The 23,101-nt window shown below is 35.4% G+C and overlaps 2 protein-coding genes across 2 annotated transcripts in view; both read right to left on the reverse strand.

The window, feature by feature from the left end:
- Positions 1–2,273: 2,273 nt before the first annotated feature.
- LOC149492031 (E3 ubiquitin-protein ligase UPL5-like) lies at positions 2,274–4,030 on the reverse strand. Its single transcript, XM_089716914.1, has 4 exons — positions 3,421–4,030; positions 2,784–3,031; positions 2,525–2,676; positions 2,274–2,431 (listed from the first exon to the last, which is right to left on the reverse strand). Exons 1-4 carry the CDS (start codon positions 3,438–3,440, stop codon positions 2,348–2,350), a joined length of 504 nt encoding a protein of 167 aa, XP_089573040.1. The 5' UTR covers positions 3,441–4,030; the 3' UTR covers positions 2,274–2,347.
- Positions 4,031–5,102: 1,072 nt separating this feature from the next.
- Positions 5,103–23,101, reverse strand: part of LOC149492032 (cullin-associated NEDD8-dissociated protein 1-like) — a 43,739-nt gene continuing 25,740 nt past the window's right edge. Inside the window, exons 15-30 of the mRNA XM_089716913.1 lie at positions 13,888–13,998; positions 13,723–13,806; positions 13,488–13,628; positions 13,245–13,337; positions 13,042–13,163; positions 12,778–12,940; positions 12,456–12,695; positions 12,084–12,332; positions 11,814–11,990; positions 11,567–11,713; positions 6,361–6,477; positions 6,170–6,247; positions 5,874–5,935; positions 5,630–5,750; positions 5,372–5,530; positions 5,103–5,274 (exon numbers count right to left, since the gene is read on the reverse strand). Of these exons, the coding sequence (XP_089573039.1) occupies positions 6,209–6,247; positions 6,361–6,477; positions 11,567–11,713; positions 11,814–11,990; positions 12,084–12,332; positions 12,456–12,695; positions 12,778–12,940; positions 13,042–13,163; positions 13,245–13,337; positions 13,488–13,628; positions 13,723–13,806; positions 13,888–13,998 (1,683 nt within the window). The 3' untranslated portion in view covers positions 5,103–5,274; positions 5,372–5,530; positions 5,630–5,750; positions 5,874–5,935; positions 6,170–6,208. The remainder of the gene's footprint in view (positions 5,275–5,371; positions 5,531–5,629; positions 5,751–5,873; positions 5,936–6,169; positions 6,248–6,360; positions 6,478–11,566; positions 11,714–11,813; positions 11,991–12,083; positions 12,333–12,455; positions 12,696–12,777; positions 12,941–13,041; positions 13,164–13,244; positions 13,338–13,487; positions 13,629–13,722; positions 13,807–13,887; positions 13,999–23,101) is intronic.

Consider the following 23,101-nt stretch of genomic DNA (forward strand, 5'->3'; position numbering starts at 1 on the left):
AAACATAAAATAAAGGACAAAATTGAAGCAGACGAAACACATCTAAAGAGAAGAAAACTATTTGATGCACATAATACCTTAGTGATTGTAACCATCAGAATTATGTCCTACAGCTTTCCCTTTACAGTTTGTGTCAGCTTTCGCATCAAGAATCATGACATCAGGGCAATCTTCATCATTTTCAACATCTATTACTTCATGCAGTATAACCTACAAGAAATTGTTTCTTCAGAATTTACAGCTTCTGGACGACAAAATAAGATCTGCTGCAAGGGCAGATTTCTTAAAACTGGCACCAAGGGTGCAAGGCATGACTCCCAGCGCCGATGCATTCCAAATTTTAGGCAAGGTGCATTCAATTAGGCATGAGACTATGTTCTTAGTGTTTGATTTATCAAATTGATTTAACTCTCAACATTCTAGATGAGATATGACACCATCAACAAGTTGCTTTTCACCAGAAAAGGAGTACTAAATGAACCATTCGTGGCCTACACTGAACCAGGTATTGCTCTATTGTAAGAGCACAGCAAAGCTATTCCTAACGTTCTCCAATTCTCTCCTTCTCCCTCACATTTTTTTTTTTTTTTTGGTTCTGCTTTCTTCAATCCCTTTCTCTCTCTCTTGTCTAACAGCCTCTCGCGATTTTATCAAAATTTTTCTTTTCTTTCTTTGACACAAATGATTTTAACACTTTTCTCCCCATTATATCTCCTTTACTCTTCTACCCACTCCTATTTGTCAACAATTTTCTTTACTTAATCTCTTCATTCATTAACAAAATTACATTGACTATCACTTTCAAGATTAAAACAACATATTGTGATAAGAAGTGTGTTTACATAGAAAACTAAGTTTGCAGGCATTTCAGAATAAATTTCTGCGAATCCTCAGAGAGAGTCTGAGGAATTTTAGGCAGTATACCTTCTCCAATCTGATACCATATCGTCCAAGGTTCTAAACCATAGTACGGATGGTTTTTTGTTAACATCTCCAAGACCGTGCAGCCAAGACTCCATATATCAGCTTGGAATCCATTCCATCCTTGTCTCTTCAAATTAATGACCTCAGGAGCGCACCAGGCTGGAGTCCCTCTACCTGACTTGCGAAGAGTCTTCAAGTCAGTTACCTTTGCTAATCCAAAATCAGCAATTTTCACGACTCCATTCTCATTCAACAGTAAGTTTGCACATTAACGTCCCCATGCACAACATCTTGCTCATGGAGATACTCCAAACCTTTCAGTATCTGTTTGGTGTAGAGGACACTTGGGAATCATTAAGGGGAAACTCTCGATAAACTTATCAATGGAGCCCCCATTTACAAACTCAAGAAAAACGTAGAGATCTGTTTCGTCCCTTTTTGTGCCAAAATATTCAACTATATTTTCATGACGTAGGTGACATAATAAATCAATCTCACGCTCAATTGAGCTGACTTTTTGTGCATCAGTAAGTGGAACTTTCTTCGCAGCAAAAAGGAACCCTTGAGGATCATCCATTCCTTTATAGACTTCTCCAAATGACCCACTCCCCAACATTGAGCCCCTTTGCCAATTCTGAATATCACGACCCAGTATTTTGACCTGCCAAGTAATTCAACATGCTTTCTACATGAGTGCTAAAACTTCCAAACTCATCCCAACTCAGTAGATTAAGTTCTTGCAAATTGAATAGTGATTAGAATTGATGTGAGAAACTGGTCTTCAACTTATTAGAGTAAGTTCTTGCAAGTTGAAGATGAATTGAGCACTTTTGGCACTATTGTTGAAAGTAATAGGACTAACATTTCTGCTATTGTTAGGCACTGACCAGTACTATTGTTAAGAATCCCAAATTGAATAAATAACCATCTATGAAAAACATACAAGGGTGGAAAGTTGTCTAGCTAATTGGTTATTACTAATATTTTAATATTGGTTGGCCCAAGCTTAAGAACCCTTCTAAAATTGTAATATGGGTACCATAGCATATGGTTGAAGTCCAGTTTTGGCACCTTAGTACAATCACAATTTAACAATAACAAACTTAAACTAGGAAAACTATAGAAGGGCTAAGAGACCCAAAACCTACAAAGTCTAGGTTGAAGTCCAGTTTGTCACATTAGTACTAATCACAATTTAACAATAACAAGACTAAAAACTAGGAAAAACTATAGAATGGCTGGAGAGACCCAAGCCCTGCAAAGTGTTATGCAACGAAAGCTAGAACTACATAGGGAAAAGCCCCTACCCTTTGGTAATAAGACAATAGAGGGATCAGCATCAGCTTCCTTCTTCCTTTTGCCATTAGTACTGTCTGCACTATGATTAGATCTCCAGGGTCCATGCAACTCTTTATTAATGTCTTCAATCTCTAAACCTCCAACACGCCTCAATTCTTCGATTGACACACCAAAAACATTCAAAAAAGCCACTTGAGAAACATGATACCTGCTTGTAGATAACAGTGGAAAGTTCAAGAACCTTGCTGTATCACAAATTCCCTTGAAAAGAATCTCAAGTCTTGTGAATTATTGAACTTACCAGGCTCTTACTATCCAAAGATGAAACCTTAAAGGGCGATAGCAACTCAGGATCCAATGTGACACCTACTCTCACTTTATATATCAAAGCTAATGCAATCACTTCTCCAGCAAATTTCACACATTCACGGTGAAAGAATTGTGGGATGAGCTCTGTTTATGCACATGTATATATGAAAGAAATGGTATTAATTCCATTATATACTAGTGTCATTATTTCAGTAATATCGTATTCAGAAAAAGCAAGTTTGGAAATTTACCGTGGTTCAGATAGAACCTCGTAGGATCATTTGGACGTGCCAGGAAAAGGGGATTTTCTGAGTTGAATATAGCTCTACTGGACTTACACAACCAATCCTTCAAAACTTGAGGATCTGTAAGTTCCTCATTCACGAAAACTCCCAACAGATTAGCGAGTAGATTGTTTTGAGACCAATCAAAAACCTTCTTAATCGTCTTCACATCAGGTTCTTTTACTTGAGGTATCATCAACAAGGCTAAATGCATCCTGGATTCAGAATAAGTCACATCATTATGCTTAAGAAGCCACCTATAGTCATAATCATCTGTTCTACCAGCGCATCAAAGAATCAGTACTCGTATTGAAACCTTCGTCTTCTTTAATACGTCCCAAAATTCCTCGTTTGCATCCTCAAAAATTTTAGATATGAATTCAGTTCTTCTAAAATGGCAAGATACAGAGACCATTCAGGTCGGACATTTTTCTTTGCCACTATAGTCTATTTGAAGTGCTTCAAGCAGGTGCTCCATTTTTTTCAACAATTTACGAAATACACAATTTAGAGAATCGATTTTCCCATCATAAATAAAGTTAATAGCTGGAATAGGAGAAGGGTTCAATTTTTGAATCAAGTGACAGAAAAGGCATGAAAATACCTTGAAGTCCTTAAAATCATTCAAAACGACTCTGCATTCTCGTTGCTTGAAGATGAAGTGTTGCACGAATCTAAATCCCGTACCAACCTGTCTTGCAAATCTTCAACGACATCTCTTCTATTTTTAGCACCCTCCACTGCTAAAGCATTAACTTTGCTAAAATTAGAATATATAATTGTTAACCAGAATATTTTGATGCAAACAGATAAATACTTGTTTGGTTATTTTACAGCTATGTCAATTGAAGCAACTAAGTCTGTACAGTCTACATCATTTGATAGCTCCAGTCCAACAGCATCATTGGAAGTTACGAAACAGCCACACCAATAGAGAGTTTTGAACCTCTTATAATGTTTAAAAAACAGCAATTCACATATGTAGAAACAGACTGTGAGTGATTCTGCACCAGATGAGGAATTGATAAACAACTCAACAGAGGAGGATATCGTGTGTCAATCGAAGAATTGAGGCGTGTTGGAGGTTTAGAGATTGAAGACATTAATAAAGAGTTGCATAGACCCCGGAGATCTAATCATAGTGCAGACAGTACTAATGGCAAAAGGAAGAAGGAAGCTGATGCCGATCCTCTATTGTCTTATTACCAAGGGGTAAGGGCTTTCCCTATGTATATTCCAGCTTTCTGTTGCATAACACTTTGTGGGGTTTGGGTCTCTCCAGCCATTCTATAGTTTTCCTAGTTTATGTTTTGTTATTGTTAAATTGTGATTAGTACTAATGTGACAAAGGCAGTAACACTCCGCCTGGCATTCCAGTGGGGAAGACCTATGTGGGGAACCTTTTGAGTGGCTCAAAACATTAACACATGCACACATCTCATAAATAGAAAATCTCCTGCTACGTGTCCTTTTTTGCCGCTGGCGCTTCCTTTCTATTTATGAGAAAAACTGGACTTCAACCTACACTTCGTAGGTTTTGGGTCTCTTCAGCCCTTCTATAGTTTTCCTAGTTTAAGTTTTGTTATTGTTAAATTGTGATTGGTACTAATGTGACAAAACTGGACTTCAACCAATGTCATGATACCATATTACAATTTTTAGTGGGGGTTCTTGATCTTGGGCCAACAAATATTAAAATGTTAGTACTAACCAATTAACTAGGCAACTTTCCACCCTTGTATGTTTTTCATGGATGCGGTGTTTATTCAATTTGGGATTCTTAACAATAGTACTGCTCACTGCCCACCAATAGCAGAAATGTTAGTCCTATTACTTTCAACAATAGTGCCAAAAGTGCTCAATTCATCTTCAACTTGCAAGAACTTACTCCAGTAAGTTGAAGACCAGTTTTCTCACATCAGTACTAATCACTATTCAACTTGCAAGAACTTAATCTATTGAGTTGAGATGAGTTTAGAAGTTTTAGCACTAATGCAGAAAGCATGTTGAATACTTGGCAGGTCAAAATACTGGATAAGAAGTTGCAATATCTAGGTTTATATTTCAGTGCCATCAACTAATGAAGAAGGATTGGGAAGTTCATGTTGTTCTGCTTCCGATCTGAAATTTCTCTTTGATGTTGAGTCTAGGTACTTAGAGTTAGTATTGAGAGCCGACTCCCAATTCTCCCCAGATGCATCTCCATTGATGAACCAATCCACAACCATTATCATGACTTCATTCACTGTCAAGCTAAACTTGGTCTTCGGTTTTCACTTGCGGAAAGCGAGCATAAGTAATAGGAACTTGCTAGGCTTTTGCATTGCAATCATATCATGTAAAGTATACATGTAGACATAATATACACAGGCTATCTAATTAGTTACAGGCACAGGGCTCTCGATTGAAACTCTGGTTCACACTCCGATGACTCTCCTTCTGCAACCCGACTATCATCCTGTAGTGAATGTTAATAATGGCAGACAATCTTACAGCATTGCGGTGAATTCAATATAAATTCTAGTAAAGAAAGAGGGGTTGCAAGTATGCAATACCTTAGAATTTGTTAACTTCATTTCATGAAAATTACACCCAAATGCACCATCCCAATAAAGAATTTTTGCTCCACATCCTGGTGCATCCACTGACCCAACAGCCTCTTCATCAACCAAAACTGCTGTAATATAATTGGTTCCTGTCTTGTTCTCTGGCACCTGTAACCAGATAATAATTAGCATAACAAATAAAATATACTCCCAACATTTAATGTACTCGATGGATCAAGAGTGGTAGAATTTGAAATCGAAGTATACCTCATACATTGCTTCTGTAAGAATATTTTATAAGATAGCTCTCAATCCTCGGGCACCGGTGTTCTTAGCCATTGCTTTCTTGGCAATTGATCTCAACGAATTCTCAGGAAAATGTAGTGACCTGAAAGATTATAGAGATGACAAGCAAACCATAATTGGCCCCATATATCAGCATCAATTATTACACGTAAAAGGAGAAGAGAGCAGAAAGGTTTCCCATGCATAGCAAGGAACAAAAACTTACATTATTCATATTGAACATCTTCTTGTACTGTTTACAGAGAGATTTTTTGGCTCCATAAGGACCTATGGAACAACAAAAATTGCATCATATCTTGTCAGTTTCCTTCAAAAAAAACTGACTCATTAACTTGAAATTGCAAGTTTCTCTACCTGCAACATGCCCATCAAGTGGAAGAAGCATTATCACCCCATTAAATAACACAAAAGATATAATTCTACATGAATCAGGAAACAGAACCACCACAACAATCATCAAAGAAAAAGGAAAAAATATGGCATCAAAGAGGTGGAAAATACCTGAACCAGTTGGTCCTCATTCAATGCTAATTTATAAATTCAGTAGAAAATACCCTTCATTTGGAATAAAACCATGATCTAGTACAAGGAAGAACACAAATAAATAAATAAACCAAAGTTTTGATTTACTTGTTGAAAGGACCAATTAAAATACAGCACAGGCATAAGAAACTCCAGGACTTTCAGGTTACCTTAACAATTGTTTGATCATAGAGAAGTGGCAACAATTCTGGAAGAAGTCCTTTAATAAGGTTAGGCTTCTTATGTGCAAATGTACTTGAGGCCAAAACAGCTGCACGCCTGACATGCTGCACATAATATACGAAAATAGCTGTCAGGTTGAAGACCCAATCAACCCACCTCAAAGCATTATTGAATCTTGTTATGATTGTTATGATTAGCTGTTGTTAGCTGTCATTAGTTGTACTTAGCTGTGTTATGATTAGCTGCTGTAGCTGTGTTATGATTAGATGCTGTAGCTGTGTTATGATTAGATGCTGTGGCTGTGTTATGATTAGCTGTTGTAGCTGTGTTATGATTAGCTGTTGTTGCTGTGTTATTATTAGCTGTTATTAGCTGTAATTAGCTGTCATAAATTGTACATATGTAGTACTATTTATATCCCCAATTCTGGAGGGAATATCAGAGTGAATTTTCCTCTCATTCTTCTTCTTTTTCACATGGTATCAGAGCCAAAGAAGGGCTGATTTCTGCTTCTTCACTTTCTGCCTCTGTATTTTCCGCATTCTCTGCACTTTCTGCTTCTATATTTTCTGCATTTCTCTGCACTTTCTGCCCCTGCACTTTCTGCTTCTATATTTTCTGCATTTCCTGCACTTTCTGCCTCTGTATTTTCTGCCTCTGCGCTCTCTGCAAAGGGCCTGAATACATTCTCTCTTCTATAGTCATAGCCACTATCCCAGGCCTGCCCTTCTCCGACAACCTTCCTCTTCACTGTTCTGCTACTGAATATGGCTGAATCAGGTCTAATCAAGTCTCTTCTTCCTAATTCTACTGGTATTACTACTGTAAAACTTCAAGGCAGTAGCAATTACATTTCTTGGTTCAATTCTATTGAGCTATGGTTCTTAGGCCAAGGATATGATGATCATCTTATGAAGAATGCTATTGATATCGTTGCAACCGATAGGACAGCATTGATTCGAATTGATGCTCAGTTGTGTAGCCTATTATGGCATACTCTTGATCCCAAATTACTTCCTCTTTTTCAGTCCTGTAAAACCTGTTGTAAGGTCTGGACAAAAGCCAAAACATTGTATACCAATGATATACAACGAATTTATAATGTTGTCTCTAATATTGTCCATTTGCAGCAAAATCAAATGGATATGGCTAGTTACATTGGGCAAGTTGAGACATTGAAAGATGAGTTTGTTTCCATTATGCCTTTCACAGAGAATATTGCTGAACAAGAAAAACAAAGAGACAAGTTTTTTATGGTCTTGGCTCTAATCGGCCTTCGACCCGATCTTAGCTCTGTTCGAGATCAAATTTTGACTGGTTCCTTTGTTCCTACCTTAGAAGATATCTCTGCTCGACTTCTTCGTATTTCCACCACTCCAGCTGCACCTCCTAACATTGAAGCTTCTGCTTTGGCCATCCAGAATAGTAATCAAAGATGGAAAGGTAATAGGTATAAGGTTCACTGCACTTATTGTGATAAACCAGGACATACTCGTGAAACCTGTTGGAAATTACATGGTAAACCGTCTCAGAATCAATCGGCTGGTACTGGACGACCTGCAGCTTATATGGTTCAGAGTAATGGAGCTGGAATTCTTCCTTTGCCTGGTACATCAAGCAAATGCATCACTCTGACAGGATCACAATATGAAGAATATGCCCAATTCCAAGCAGCCAAACAACAAGCTCAACAACAGTCATCTAGTCTACAGCACTCTAGCACTTCAATTGCTTGTTTGTCTCAGTCCTCAACCGGTACTCCTTGGATACTTGATTCCGGCGCTTCCGATCACATTTCTGGTAATGAAACATTGTTCTCTACTCTCATTCCTACTCTAGACTCATCCACAGTCACCTTAGCTAATGGTTCCAAAACTACAGTTAAAGGCATTGGGACCGTTCAGCTTATTCCATCAATAACTTTACAATCTGTCTTATACACCCCTGACTGTCCTTATAATTTAATTTCTGTTAGCAAAATCACCGAACAGCTTAATTGCATTGTCATTTTCATAGCTAACTATGGTGTTGTGCAGGATCGGCGTACGGGGAAGACGATTGGAATAGGATATAAGTCACATGGCTTGTATTACATATCCCCTCTGAAAGCCACTATTACATTAGCTTCTACTGCTTCCGCTGAGCTTCTACACAATCGTTTTGGTCATCCTAGTCTTCTTAAACTTAAACATTTAGTTCCTAGCTTATCTTCATTAAGTGTTTTGGAATGTGAATCTTGTCAACTTGGAAAACAATCTCGTGTTTCATTTCCTAAGATTGTCAATAATAAAGCTTTGGCTATGTTTGATATTGTTCATTCAGACATTTGGGGTCCTAGTCGTGTTAGTACAATTCTGGGATTTAATTATTTTGTTACCTTTATTGATGACTATTCTCGTTGTACATGGGTGTTTTTAATGAAAAGTCGTTCTGAACTATTCTCTATCTTTCAAAAATTCTGTGCTGAAATTCGAACTCAATTTGGTGTTTTCATAAAAACATTACGTAGTGATAATGCTCGGGAATATTTTTCTCAGCAATTTAATGAGTTTATGTCTTCTCAGGGTATTCTCCATCAATCTTCTTGTGCTTATACACCCCAACAGAATGGAATTGCCGAAAGAAAGAATCGTCATCTTATTGAAACAGCACGAACATTACTTCTTCATAATCAAGTCCCACTTCATTTCTGGGGAGATGCAGTACATACTGCTTGTTTTCTTATTAACAGGATGCCTTCTTCTGTTTTACAGAGTCAAAGCCCTCATTCTGTTTTGTTTCCCAAACAGGACCCCTTTCATCTGCCACTTCGTGTTTTTGGGAGTACTTGTTTTGTTCACGATCATACCCCTGGCAGGGACAAGCTTCAACCAAAGTCCATTAAGTGCATTTTCTTAGGATATCCTCGTTTTCAGAAAGGGTACAAGTGTTATGACCCAATCTCTTCCAAGTTCTTTATCTCCGCTGACGTTTCTTTCTTTGAAACTACCCCTTATTTTTCTAAACAGCCGGAGCTTGAACAATCTGTTTCCAATGTTCTCCCCTTTACTATTCTTCCTCCTTCAGCTCCATCTCGCCCTCTTCAGGTCTATTCTCGTCGTCCTACTACTAACCCTGTTTTGAATGCAGATATACAGCCTAGTGACTCATCTCCTATTCCGATTTCATCTCCTGCACCGATCGTGCCAAACACAGAGGCAGACAATGCTCCCATTGCCCTTCGCAAAGGTATTCGCTCCACTCGTAATTCTCATCCTATTTACAATTTTTTGAGCTATCACCGTTTATCTCCTTCATATTATGCCTTTATCTCCACATTGTCTACTGTTTCTATCCCTAAGAGTGTCAGTGAAGCACTTAACCATCCTGGTTGGTCTGCTGCTATGACTGAGGAGATGACTGCTTTGCATAATAATGGTACATGGGAACTTGTTTCTTTGCCTCCTGGGAAGAGCACTGTTGGCTGTCGATGGGTTTACACGGTTAAAATTGGACCAGATGGTAAAATTGATAGGTTAAAAGCTAGGCTTGTGGCAAAGGGGTACACACAAGTTTATGGCCTTGATTATAGTGATACTTTTTCCCCTGTGGCCAAAATAGCCTATGTTCGTCTTCTTCTTTTTTTAGCAGCTATCTATCAATGGCCCCTTCATCAACTTGACATCAAAAATGCTTTCTTGCATGGGGAATTGACCGAGGAAGTATATATGGAGCAACCTCATGGTTTTGTTGCTCAGGGGGAGTCTGGTTTGGTATGTCGACTACGTCGATCTCTCTATGGCTTGAAACAATCTCCACGTGCATGGTTTGGAAGATTTAGTTCTGTTGTCCAGAAATTTGGCATGCGTCGAAGTGACGTTGATCATTCAGTCTTCTATCGACATGGAAATCATGGGAAATGTACTTATCTAGTTGTTTATGTTGATGATATTGTCATAACTGGCAATGATCATGAAGGGATTTCTCAACTAAAGCAGCATTTATTCAACAACTTTCAAACTAAAGATTTGGGAAAGCTAAAATATTTTCTTGGGATTGAGGTAGCACAGTCCAAGATTGGAGTTGCAATCTCACAAAGAAAGTATGCTCTTGATATACTAGAAGAAACAGGTATGATGAATTGCAAACCTGTGGATACTCCTATGGATCCCAATGTAAAACTTATTCCAGGACAAGGGGAGCCATTTAAAGATCCTGGCAGATATCGGAGGCTTGTTGGAAAATTAAACTATCTTACTATTACACGACCGGATATTTCTTTTGCTGTGAGTGTGGTTAGTCAATTTCTTCAGTCTCCATGTGATAGTCATTGGGATGCAGTTGTTCGCATTCTGAGATATATCAAAGGAACTCCTGGGCAAGGTCTGTTATATGAGAACAAGGGTCATTCAGAAGTGGTTGGCTATTCAGATGCAGATTGGGCAGGTTCTCCCTCTGACAGACGGTCCACTTCTGGTTATTGTATCATGATTGGAGGAAATTTGATATCATGGAAAAGTAAAAAGCAGGATGTTGTGGCTAGGTCAAGCGCAGAAGCAGAGTATCGAGCCATGGCATTAGCCACTTGTGAACTTGTTTGGCTCAAGCAACTTCTTCAAAAATTGAAGTGTGGAGAAATAAAACAGATGACACTGATATGTGACAATCAAGCAGCACTCCATATTGCCTCAAATCCAATGTTTCATGAAAGAACGAAACATATTGAGATCGATTGTCATTTCATCAGACAAAAGATCGAGTCAGGATGCATATCTACTTCCTTTGTCAGTTCGAACGATCAATTGGCAGATATACTGACCAAATCTTTACGAGGACCTCGAATTGAATACATTTGTGGCAAGCTAGGAACATACAACATGTATGCTCCAGCTTGAGGGGGAGTGTTATGATTGTTATGATTAGCTGTTGTTAGCTGTCATTAATTGATAGCTGTGTTATGATTAGCTGCTGTAGCTGTGTTATGATTAGATGCTGTAGCTGTGTTATGATTAGATGCTGTGGCTGTGTTATGATTAGCTGTTGTAGCTGTGTTATGATTAGCTGTTGTTGCTGTGTTATTATTAGCTGTTATTAGCTGTAATTAGCTGTCATAAATTGTACATATGTAGTACTATTTATATCCCCAATTCTGGAGGGAATATCAGAGTGAATTTTCCTCTCATTCTTCTTCTTTTTCACAAATCTAAACCTCACCCGATCATGATCCTTGATGAGCATAAGGAATGATGAAATCTCAGGATATATAATTTCGTCTATCTTCTCTGGCTGTTCAACTATTGAATATTTTACAGCAATGACCATTGTTGCTCTGGTGAATGCAGCTGGACTAGTTGTTCTCACCTTTATGAAAATTAGGGTACAAATCAAACACCATACCCAATAAACACCAAGTACTAAATAAGTACAAAATCCAGTGCGCTAATTTTTTATGGAAAAATACCTTAAGCGCAGCAACAAGTTTTGCAGGTTCTATAAGTGCAATTTTACTGAGGCACTCAGCTACAACATTTCGAACGCCCTCTTCCTCACTCTCACAGTGATTAAATAGCAATTTAAGTATCTTCTCAACACTAGAATCTTGGAACTTTGACTTATCTACAGATTGCCTTACAATAACCTTCATCGTGGAGGAAGTTAGGAATTAAAACAGGTCAGTATTTTTGAACTATAAGATTGAACCCAGCATAGATTCCTAAATCAGAAAACCTACCTCCTTCAGAGAATGAACCAGGAGATACTGTTTCTTCTGCTGATTATCAATCTGATCCAAGATAAAAGGCAGATACTTGGATAGATTACCAACAGCAATATTGCCAAGAGCATAGGAAGCAGCAGACTTTATCTCTTCAAATGGAGATTGGAAGGACTCAATAATGATAGTTTCTGTAAGTACATGTGAGCTTAAATCCTTCCTTCTCCCAATCTCCCCAAGGCATAGCAAGGCAAGGTGCTGCTTAGCCTAGAGAGCAAACAAGAAAAAGTTTAAGCTCAATTAATACTAATAATAATTATTATAAACATAAAAAAAAATTATCCATCAAGGAAAAGAGAGTAGTTAGAAAAGCATACTAAAGAAACTTACTGAATTGGAACTGCTGTCATCTTTAAGAATGTCAGTCAGCATTTTCACTGTAGAGGAACATTTCTGATCACCTGCAGCAAGGCAGAGAACGGCCACACATTGGGCTATTGAATATAATGCCTGTTTTGCAACACTACCAGACTGGGGAGACGGCTTAGCACTTGAAAGAAGGGAATCCAGCAATGTGTCAAAACTTGTATTTGCAGAATAGACTAATGCAGCAAAGAAATTTCGTAAAGCCTGCAATATCAAACAAAATATAAGCAACTGAGCATTAATTCTATAAGAAAATTATAATAAGTGGCAGTAGCAGATGAAGTACCAAAAGGGCTTGACCCTGTAACAACGAGCTTTTGATTAATGTTAGGGCATGAGAAAGAACTTTATTTCTAACAGCCAAGCCAACATTTGGGCTGGATCTCCTGTCAGCCATCAAAGTGCAACAAAGTTCCAGAGCAGGAGCTGTCATGTGCAAATCCGAATCACTGAAATACAAGCCAAACAAGAGAAGCATTAAGAATAACATAATAATTAATCATACATCACTTCAAAGGTCACCATGAGAATGAAATGAAAAATAATGAACCTTATCAAAGTTGAAAGTTCAACAATAATAACTTCATATGCAGATGAACCAATCTGATCACCATAAGCAACAATTAGGGAATTTAGTGTCCCAAGTGTTGCCTGCCTTAGAGCCCGATTAGCCTATTTTCCAAAACAATCAGAGGTCAATATTGGGCTTATATTGCTCATCAATTTTTGACAGCAAGTAAACAAACTCCACACCTTCCGCAGAAATGCTGTTAACTCAGCAATTACATGCTCCAAAACACAAGATAGATCGACCCGAAGAGGAGAAGAAGCAATGACAGCAAAAACCTGAATTCAGAAATTCAAAAGGTATAAGTAATCATACACTATGATGACCGACACATGTTAAATTCATTAAACAAATAACAGTAACAAACAGATGAGAAGGCTTAGTTAAGAGACATTGCAGTTAGAAAAGCATAGGTAAAACAAACTGACCTTTACAGCAGCGAGTCGTGTTATTTCATTGCCCATCCGGTCAACAAGTACAGGAAGGCATGCAGGTAATTCTGCTCTGAGGTTATCACCAAATGTTGAAATGACAAGTCCCATGCAAGAAATAGCACGTTCCTTGACTTCCTGGAGAAAAAGAAGCCAGTGAATTTTAGCAAGGAAATGCCTGACTGAGGCACTATGCATATAAGATAGAAAGCAGAAAGCCAATAACACTCACCTGGTCTTGGTCTTGGTTTGTCAAGCGAGACATTATGGCATTATATATTGGATGAACGTAAGGTTTGAAGTCAAAACCCAATCCCTACATCAGAAGACCATTTCATGTCATCGGAAATAATCTAACAAGATTTTGAACAACAAGGAGGCCACTCAATAATCTAACCTGAATATTTGGACGTACAACACGAACAAGTTCGCCACATACTCTTAATGCCTCAGCTGCTACCTTAGAGTACCGCTCTCCAACTGCTGATAAAACAGGACTAGAAAGAGCCTGCATGAACAGCATTTGTAATGTCATTGATCCAACCATCAACATCATTTCACTCATGCATAAAATAATTAGAGATACTGCATGATATGAATTCAATACGACTTAAGATTAAGATATGCACTTCCAACTAAAAGAAATTACTCAAGAGAAAGAGACAGAGAAACCACCTCCTCCTCCCTAACTCAAAAAAAAAAAAAAAAAAAAAAAAGGAATTAAAAAAGAAAAAAGAAAAAAAAATAGAAGTTGGTAGCTTGTGATAGCATCCGAAGATTTTATTCCTCCATCAACATAATATTTGTGCTTTCTATCTATCAGAGGAGAATAACAGAAAAAAATTAAAAATCAAACTCTAGCTTTCTGGCTTTCGTCGTGTGAGCACAGCTCAAAAAGTCAATTTGTTGTTCTCAAACACCAAAGTAATTTTCTAAACCTCCAACAAGTACATAAAAAAATTGATAACCCTAGTGCAAAGATTTTTTTCCTATTCTAGAAAGAACTGGCTGAGGGTCCCATTATCAGAAGACAACACAGCTTTTAAGGCAAGCTACACCAAAAAAAACCCAGTAAGAGGCATATGCGAATGCCATTAGAAGGCTCAATCAGCAGCCATAATTTCTTCCTGATAGACATGGGCAATTCTAAATTTCTAATCATCCACTATTGTTGCAGGAATCCAATTAACCACACACAACCAAACTGGTCATTCAGCTCCACACATCCTCTTTTAGCAACATCAACAGCGCACTTGCTTTTCACTTCAAATCATAATACGACAAGTACCAACTCCCAAGTTATCTCCAAATCCATAGTAATAACATCACAGTCTGTTTACTATAAAAAAGCAAGTCCCAGATCCACAATGGAACTCCCTAATTCATGTACCAGTCAAGTCGACAGTCAAGTTCAACACCCCCCGCCCCCACACACACACCCCAATGCGGCAACACTCACAGAGGATCTCAGAGAACCATAGTTTTAGCACCAGTATTAATTCTCTCCCAATTCCGCTGGCGATGCTCACAATGAAATCCTACGCCCTCAAAGTGATTCCTAATCAACCTAGAGCATTGCAATTCGATCTCCCAACATGACAAAGCCAGCATCATATCAATAATCACAGTGCCATGACCATAGGAACCAACAAGCTACATCAAAGACCAACACCGAGTAAGCAATCAAATGATAGACTCACTTGTTAGAGTATTCCAAGCAGCCAAAACCTTGAGTCTCAAGGAAAAAAGAGTGGGAAGGGGGGAAGCAATCCCAAGCCCAAAGCACTAACTGCTTTTACAGGCTCTAGAAAAGCAGCCCAAAGAATGTACTGCATCCACTTGGCAATCCTACTTCAGATCAGATTCCATAAGCAGCTTAATTTAAATCCCAACCCTCACGCCAATATATATATATATATATATATATATATATATATATATATATATATATATATATATATATATATATAAATAACCAAGATCGACCGATTTAAGTATTTATTATATTTCAAACAAGAAATGATTTATATTATCCAAATTTATATCAAACATATCAACTAAAATAGATCTATTATTTAAATTAATTAATATTTCAAAAATATTTAAATTAATATTATATATTGTAATCAAAATATTATTTTCTCTTAAATTTACAAAAACATGAATATAATTCATATGGTACTTAGCGTTGTAGCACAAAGTTTCCCTTGTTTATCAAGTGCAATGATAAACACCAGGAGGTTATGTGTTTCCAGCTGATATACCAAAGAATTTTAATTTAAACAGTATCTGTTTAAAGATGAACAGTATCCGTTTTAATTTAAACAGTGAATGAACAGTATATGTTTATGAACAAACAAGAACAATATTTCTGATGTGGAAGATCACACGAAGGTGCAACCACAGAGCATACTTATAAATTTACAAACTAATATTTATCAATTAACTCAATCAATTTTAATTATTTGATTTTAATTAAGGTTGAGGGTTCCTGCAACCTTAGCCTGGGATCCCCAGAACTAAGTCAGAATGTGGAGGGAGAAGAGAAGGAAGCCTTTAACAGGGCTTAGTAGTAGCAGTTTATAAATTTAAATAAATAACTTTATTTAAATATGAAATTCAAATTTAAACTTACAAGTTTAAAGTTTACAATCCAGACTTCGAACGTTGAATGCTTACAAAGAACTCTTAGGGGAGAGGATGAGAGAGTTTAGAATATTTGGTTATTCAAGCTTATGCCTTCACAAGAGGAAAGGCTCCCTTTAAATAACATAGAAAAGAATCTTTACTATGCTTCTTTTACTGTAGATGAACAGTTCTTGGTCTGCCATCGAATCTTGAATAGTGTTGACCTTTACTGTGGATGAACAGTGAATTGTCTTCCACTTGATTTTACTGTAGCCGTCACATGTTTTGTTTTTACCTGGAGAGAAAGTGATGGTGAAATGAGGTTTCACCTGCCTTTTACTCAGATGAGGACGATGGGTCCTTCTTTTTCTTTTCTTTTTTCTTTACTTTGCTTTTTTGCTTTAATTTTTCTTTTGCCGTATCAGCTTTACTTTTGACTATAATGGATTCAAAAGTCTCATCATCACTATCTTCGTTGGAGGACAGTGGGAATGATGTTGATGAAGAAGAGGAAGCCATGTCAGCCCACCTCTGTTTGCTTGATTTAGATATTTTACTGGAACAGTCTGCATGCTTTTTACTTGATGAGGGTTTTACTGGAGAATCAGAATCTGTTGAAAGATGCTGAAGCATTTCTTGACAGATTCTTTTATACTCATCCGGAGTTTTAGCAGCAGCTAACCTTGCTTGGCACTGTGCTTTTTGGATTCCGAAAGTCGGTTGATCCTTTAATGCAAGAGTGGTTGCATAGGTTAATGGAGAGACCTGTTTTAATTTATCACGTATCCAAAGATCAATTTTAAGTTCCGTGGTAGAGTTTTTGAATGATCCCCACCATTTAATCTTGTGCCGTTTTACCAATATAGGAATCTGATATGTTCCTACGGCATACTGAGTGTCCAAATACCATTGATATACCCAGGGCGTGAAGAAGGCCATACAATAATACATAAGGGAAGGAATATGGGCTTCCGCAGGACTAGGTTTATAATGGGCTTTAAAATACTGATATAAGGCCTGAATTGGAGGAGGGAGAATTTCATTGGAAATACCCCTTGTTTGCCACCATCTTTTAAACCAGTTAGGCACTCTACAGTCGGTACGGAATGAAGTATCAAAATAGATTAACCATGAATGCGTAGCAGTGGGATTTTGAATAGCAAAAACTCTTTCCCATGCATCACGGTAATCAAAATAATTATAAACAGTACTGTGGACATGTTTATATAAAACTTTAAATTGTACAGGTGTATAAAGGGAGGGTTTAGGCCAATCCTTGGGATGAAGAATTCTGTGGATTTTAAGTGAAGAATACAAAATAATCGATTTATTTTTTGAATCATAATTATGTTTAATTTTTACGGAGCCTGTATTCAAAAGAATATTGTGATAATATTCCTGAGGTTTTGAGAGATCTGTTGGAGGAAAATACCAATCCTCAGGATAATATTGTTTTAAAACAGACCAAGAATTAATATTGTTATATCCATCCTCAATCTCAATTTCATAATCAAAATGATTTTTAACAAACCATTTATGTATACTTGGAGTATACTGGATTTTTGGCAAACCCACAGCCATCAACGGATTTGATAAGTCTTTACTGTCTACCGTTTGAGACAGACTAGCCGTACCATGAACGGGTACGATCGCTTTAGGTGTAGAAGACATACCTGGCGCCTCTGTGGAAGAGGACGCTATACTTTGTAACGCCTTAAACACTTCAGGGGATTGACTTAACTGTTCAATCCATTTTTTAAGATCTGGAGAAATTTTAGTGTCTAGGGTTTTAGGTAAATCTTCTGAATGCTCAGAAAGAGCTTTAGTAGGTGATGCAGGTTCTTCTTTAGGGGCTTTGCCCTTATCCTTTTTCCTGCCCATCGTTCTGTAAGAATTCTCGAGTCAGAAAGTCTGGAATGTTGTTTTTATCTCCTTGAATAAATTCAATATCAAATTCAAATATACTAAGTAAAGCTTGCCATCTAGCAAAAATTTGTTTAGAAGCCAGATTTTTGACATCTTTTTGTAAAACATCTTTTGCAGATTTACAATCAATACGAAGTAAAAATTTTTTATTTAATAAATCAGATTGAAATTTGTTTATGCAAATTACTATACTTAAAATCTCCTTTTTAATAGTAGAATAGTTCATTTGAGTTGGGTTCCAATGACCAGACGTATACTGAATAATACGTTCTTTACTATTAATTACTTGTTTTAAAATACCGCCATATCCAACATCTGAAGCATCTGTTTCAACAATTTTAAAAGCTGTTGGATCAGGGATATAAAGATATGGAATATCTGTTACTAAGGCCTTTATCTTTTTTACTAACTGTGTATGCTGGGCTGTCCATGGGCCAGCATTTTTCTTAAGCCTATCATGTAATGGTTTTATCATGCAATTGAGGTTTGGATAAAAATCTATAACATAGTTTAAACATCCAAGAAAACGTTGAAGTTGGGTTTTATTGGTTAATTCATCAGGGAACTTGGTCCCAAAAACCATAGCTCGTTCTATGGGCTGGATAATACCCTGTTCTATATAGTGGCCTAAAAACCTAACTTTAGTTTTAAATAAGTCCATTTTAGTTTTACTTAATGCTAATCCATTCATTTCAATTACCGTGCAAAACTTGTTTAAGTGTCTAAAATGTTCTTCTAATGTTCTACTAAAAACTAGAACATCATCAATATACACTATGCAGAATTTACTATGGGGATTAAATATATCATTCATGATCCTCTGGAACTCAGAAGGAGCATTTTTTAATCCAAAAGGCATTACATTCCATTCGTATTGTCCGAAAGGAACTGTGAATGCTGTTTTATATCTGTCATTAGGATGAATCTGGATCTGCCAATAACCAGATTTCATATCAAATTTACTGAAAATGTTTGCATTATACAATTGTTTTAATAGATCTTTTTTATTAGGTAATGGATACCTTATCCATTTTAAAGCTGTGTTTAATGGCTTATAATTAATTACTAATCTAGGTACTCCTCTTTCTATTTCAGCATTTTTATTGACATAAAAAGCTGCACAAGACCAAGGACTTCTGGATTTGCTAATTAATTTTTTACTTTCTAAATCCTGAATTTCTTTTCGACAATGGTCTATGAGTTCAGGGCTCATTTGAATAGGCCGAGCTTTAGTTGTAATAGACTTTTCATCAAAGTCCTTTTCATAAGGTAAATCTACCATGTGTTGTTTACGTTTCCAAAATGCATTGGGATGATCTGCACATAGTTTTTGTTCCATAAATGCTCTTAATTTACTAATTCTAGTTTGAATATCTTTATCTTCGAGTTGATTTTTAATCCTTTGGAGGTATGTATGATTTCTCAAATTATTTAATTCTTCTTCTTTAGATTTTATTAAAGAATTAATTTCCAAAGTTTTAATAGAATGAGCTTTTAATAAATTTAAATTTTTTCTCCTAGGTTTTTCAGTAAATTCTAACCTAGCTTTATTTCCTTTTACTTTAAATTTAATACAATCTTCTTTTACAGAATATGGTGTAATGAGGTTTATAAATGGTGTTCCTAAGATTACCATATAATTTATCTGTGGTGAAAGTAAGAATATTGTTTTAATTTCTAACTCATTATTTACAATATCTGCTTCAATTTTACCAAGAATTTCTAATTTAGACTTATTAGCTGTAGTTAGTTTTTCATGGGTTTCTGACCAAAATCTATGTGGTATTAAATCAGATTTTATACAGTTTAAATCTGCTCCTGTGTCGAATAAAGCTATACCATTTACTATAAAATCATGTGAAATTTGTAAAGTTAATTTTACTAAATATTTTCTAGATGTTATTTCTTGTAAAAGAAAAAGAAAATGTGGATTTATTTCTTCATCTTCATTTATCTCATTTATTCCATCTGTGATTTTATCATCTGGTTCATCAGAAGAGGAACTAGATACCAACTGGGTTTCTAATTGTTTTATTTTTTCATTATGTACTTGTGCCTGATGTTTTAAGTCTTTGACTTCATTTTTTAATACTTTAATTTCTTTATGCAAATCTTCTAATGTTAGTTTTGTCTCCAATTTTTTATTTTTATTTAATATAGTAGTTAAATCATAAGTATTAGTCTGAATTTTAGGTATGTTAATTTTAACTTCTTTATCTTCTTCAAAACTTTGAATTAATTTTTTAAGAAGTTGACTTTTAAGATCATTATCTGTGAGAGTTTTTACTACTTCTAAGAGTGTATTCTGATCTTTAGTTAACATATTTATTGATTTTTCGGAAGAACTAGTTGTTGAACCAAGTTCATCAATTTGATTTTCACTTTCTTGTATCTCAGAATCTGATGTATCAGAAGTAAGATATAATTCATGAATTTTATTTATAACATCATCTTCTAATTTTAATTCATGCAATTTCTTATTGAATTTACAAAATTTTGATGTGTGTCCTTTCTTACCACATTTATAACAAGTTAAATCCTTGTATGAAATTTTTTCAGACTTTTTATATGGTCTTTTATCTCGAATTGTTATTGGGTTAAGACTTTTATTTGAATTATGGTTAATTAATGAAAACCAATCTAAAAATTTAATTTTAGTCTGAGTCTTAAGTTGATATGCAAAATATTCTTCTTTTAAGATATCAAAATTATAAGTTTTTACTATGCTATTAAACTTCATTAAATTCTTTGTTTTTGTTATTTCTTTTACCAACTCTTTATTAATTTCATCTTTAGTTAAAACATTTAGTTCTCTATTTAATTCACTAACATTTTCAGTGATGGCTGAAGCTGTTGGTGACTCTGGTGAATTGTTTACTAAATTAGATTGTTGATTTAAATAATTGTCTACAGGGTTATAAATTGCCTGTGGAACTATATTACTATAATCAACTCCTTTCATTTTAAATGATGGACTAGATGCAGGTATATCTGATGTAGAATACCTAGGTTTTACTAGGGTTTGAAGAATTGGTTTAGGTTCATGTTCCTTATACCTGGCATAAAACAGACCAAGACTAGCATTGGTTTAGGTTCATGTTAGCGTCAAGATTCTTTAATATATTATACAATGGATCCTTTATTGTGTCGATCTGTAAGTCATGTTAAGTCGGATGATTCTGATTCCTCAGAAATAAAAAGAATAATAAATAGGAATGAATTGATATTGCAAGATTTTAGTAAAGCTATAGATGATTGGGAAATACCTAAAGTAGATAAAGAACAAATTTATAAAATTAGTAAATTTCCTTTATGGAACACAGATTATGTTATTAAAACTGAAGAACGTGATTTTCAATTAAGTAAACCTTTTGAACGGATCACTCTTCTTTCATCAAAAACATTACAGCAACATAAAAGTAAAAAGTATAAATATATTCATATAGGATTAATTCAAGTAGGAATAAAACCTTTAACTAGAGAAGGATTAAATACTAGTATATTAGCAGTAGTTCGAGATGCTAGATTTTTAAATTTTCAGGATTCGTTATTAGGATCAGTTGAAACAAGCTTAAGTGAAGGGCCGATCTCTTTTGAGGTCTATCCAGATATGACTGTTTCTTTAAATGACCTTAATATTTTAGAAAGTATAATTTTAGAAGTTAAAACTCATAATTATAAAATGAAGCAAGGATCTATTCCAATTGCTTTAATCTATAAAATCCATTATAAAGCTATGAATTCAGCTTTTAGTACTAAATATAAATTACAACCAAAAATTGGAGAAACTAAATTTCTTCAAACTGATTTGACTAAAACCAATACTGTTATACCTAAAACCATCCAATGGAAGGATATCACCTTACCAGAGGAATGGATTTTGGAAGGGATTGTCCCTCCCCCTGAAACAGAACCTATTAAACCAAATGTCAATTTACAGAAAATTGAACAATTTGAAGATGGTAAAGTAACTTTAAAATTTAATAGGAGTCAAAGCTCTAGGTATACAGGATCCACATCTTCTATTGTAACAGATGATGATAAACCAAAAATACCTTCAGTCATTTATGCCAGGTATAAGGAACATGAACCTAAACCAATTCTTCAAACCCTAGTAAAACCTAGGTATTCTACATCAGATATACCTGCATCTAGTCCATCATTTAAAATGAAAGGAGTTGATTATAGTAATATAGTTCCACAGGCAATTTATAACCCTGTAGACAATTATTTAAATCAACAATCTAATTTAGTAAACAATTCACCAGAGTCACCAACACTTTCAGCCATCACTGAAAATGTTAGTGAATTAAATAGAGAACTAAATGTTTTAACTAAAGATGAAATTAATAAAGAGTTGGTAAAAGAAATAACAAAAACAAAGAATTTAATGAAGTTTAATAGCATAGTAAAAACTTATAATTTTGATATCTTAAAAGAAGAATATTTTGCATATCAACTTAAGACTCAGACTAAAATTAAATTTTTAGATTGGTTTTCATTAATTAACCATAATTCAAATAAAAGTCTTAACCCAATAACAATTCGAGATAAAAGACCAGAATGGATAGTAAATGATAGGATAATTCAGAGTGATTTTCCTCCTAAAGCCATTAGTAAATTTAAATATCAAGATAATGATATTACTTGTGCACCATATAAAGTAGCTAGAGAAAATGATTCAGATAAAAAATTAATTGAACAAAATAATTTTAGTAATGCTAGTCTAATCTGTTTGAATACACAATTAAAAAAGATAGAACAATTACTTCAGGATAAACCCATAATACTTGAACAATCTAAAAGTAAAGAATTAGTAAAGTCACATATGTTTAAACCATTCCAGGTATCTAAGTCAAGTCAAAAGGAATTAAATTCACAATTTATAGGAGCTTTAAAACACCAGCTTAGTCAACTTGAGGCAAGTTCGGATTCTACTCCCCAAATAGTTCAGGATTCTACTAATGCTTCTAGAAATATAAATCTTTTAGAAGAAACTTCTAGCTCTGAAAATAGTAAACCTGACTCAGATAGTGCTCAACAATTTGTAAATACTA

This window comes from Jatropha curcas, unplaced genomic scaffold (genome assembly GCF_041381405.1).
Source record: "Jatropha curcas cultivar XTBG-Jc1 unplaced genomic scaffold, XTBG_Jcur_1.0 HiC_scaffold_153_pilon, whole genome shotgun sequence".
NCBI lineage: Eukaryota > Viridiplantae > Streptophyta > Magnoliopsida > Malpighiales > Euphorbiaceae > Jatropha > Jatropha curcas.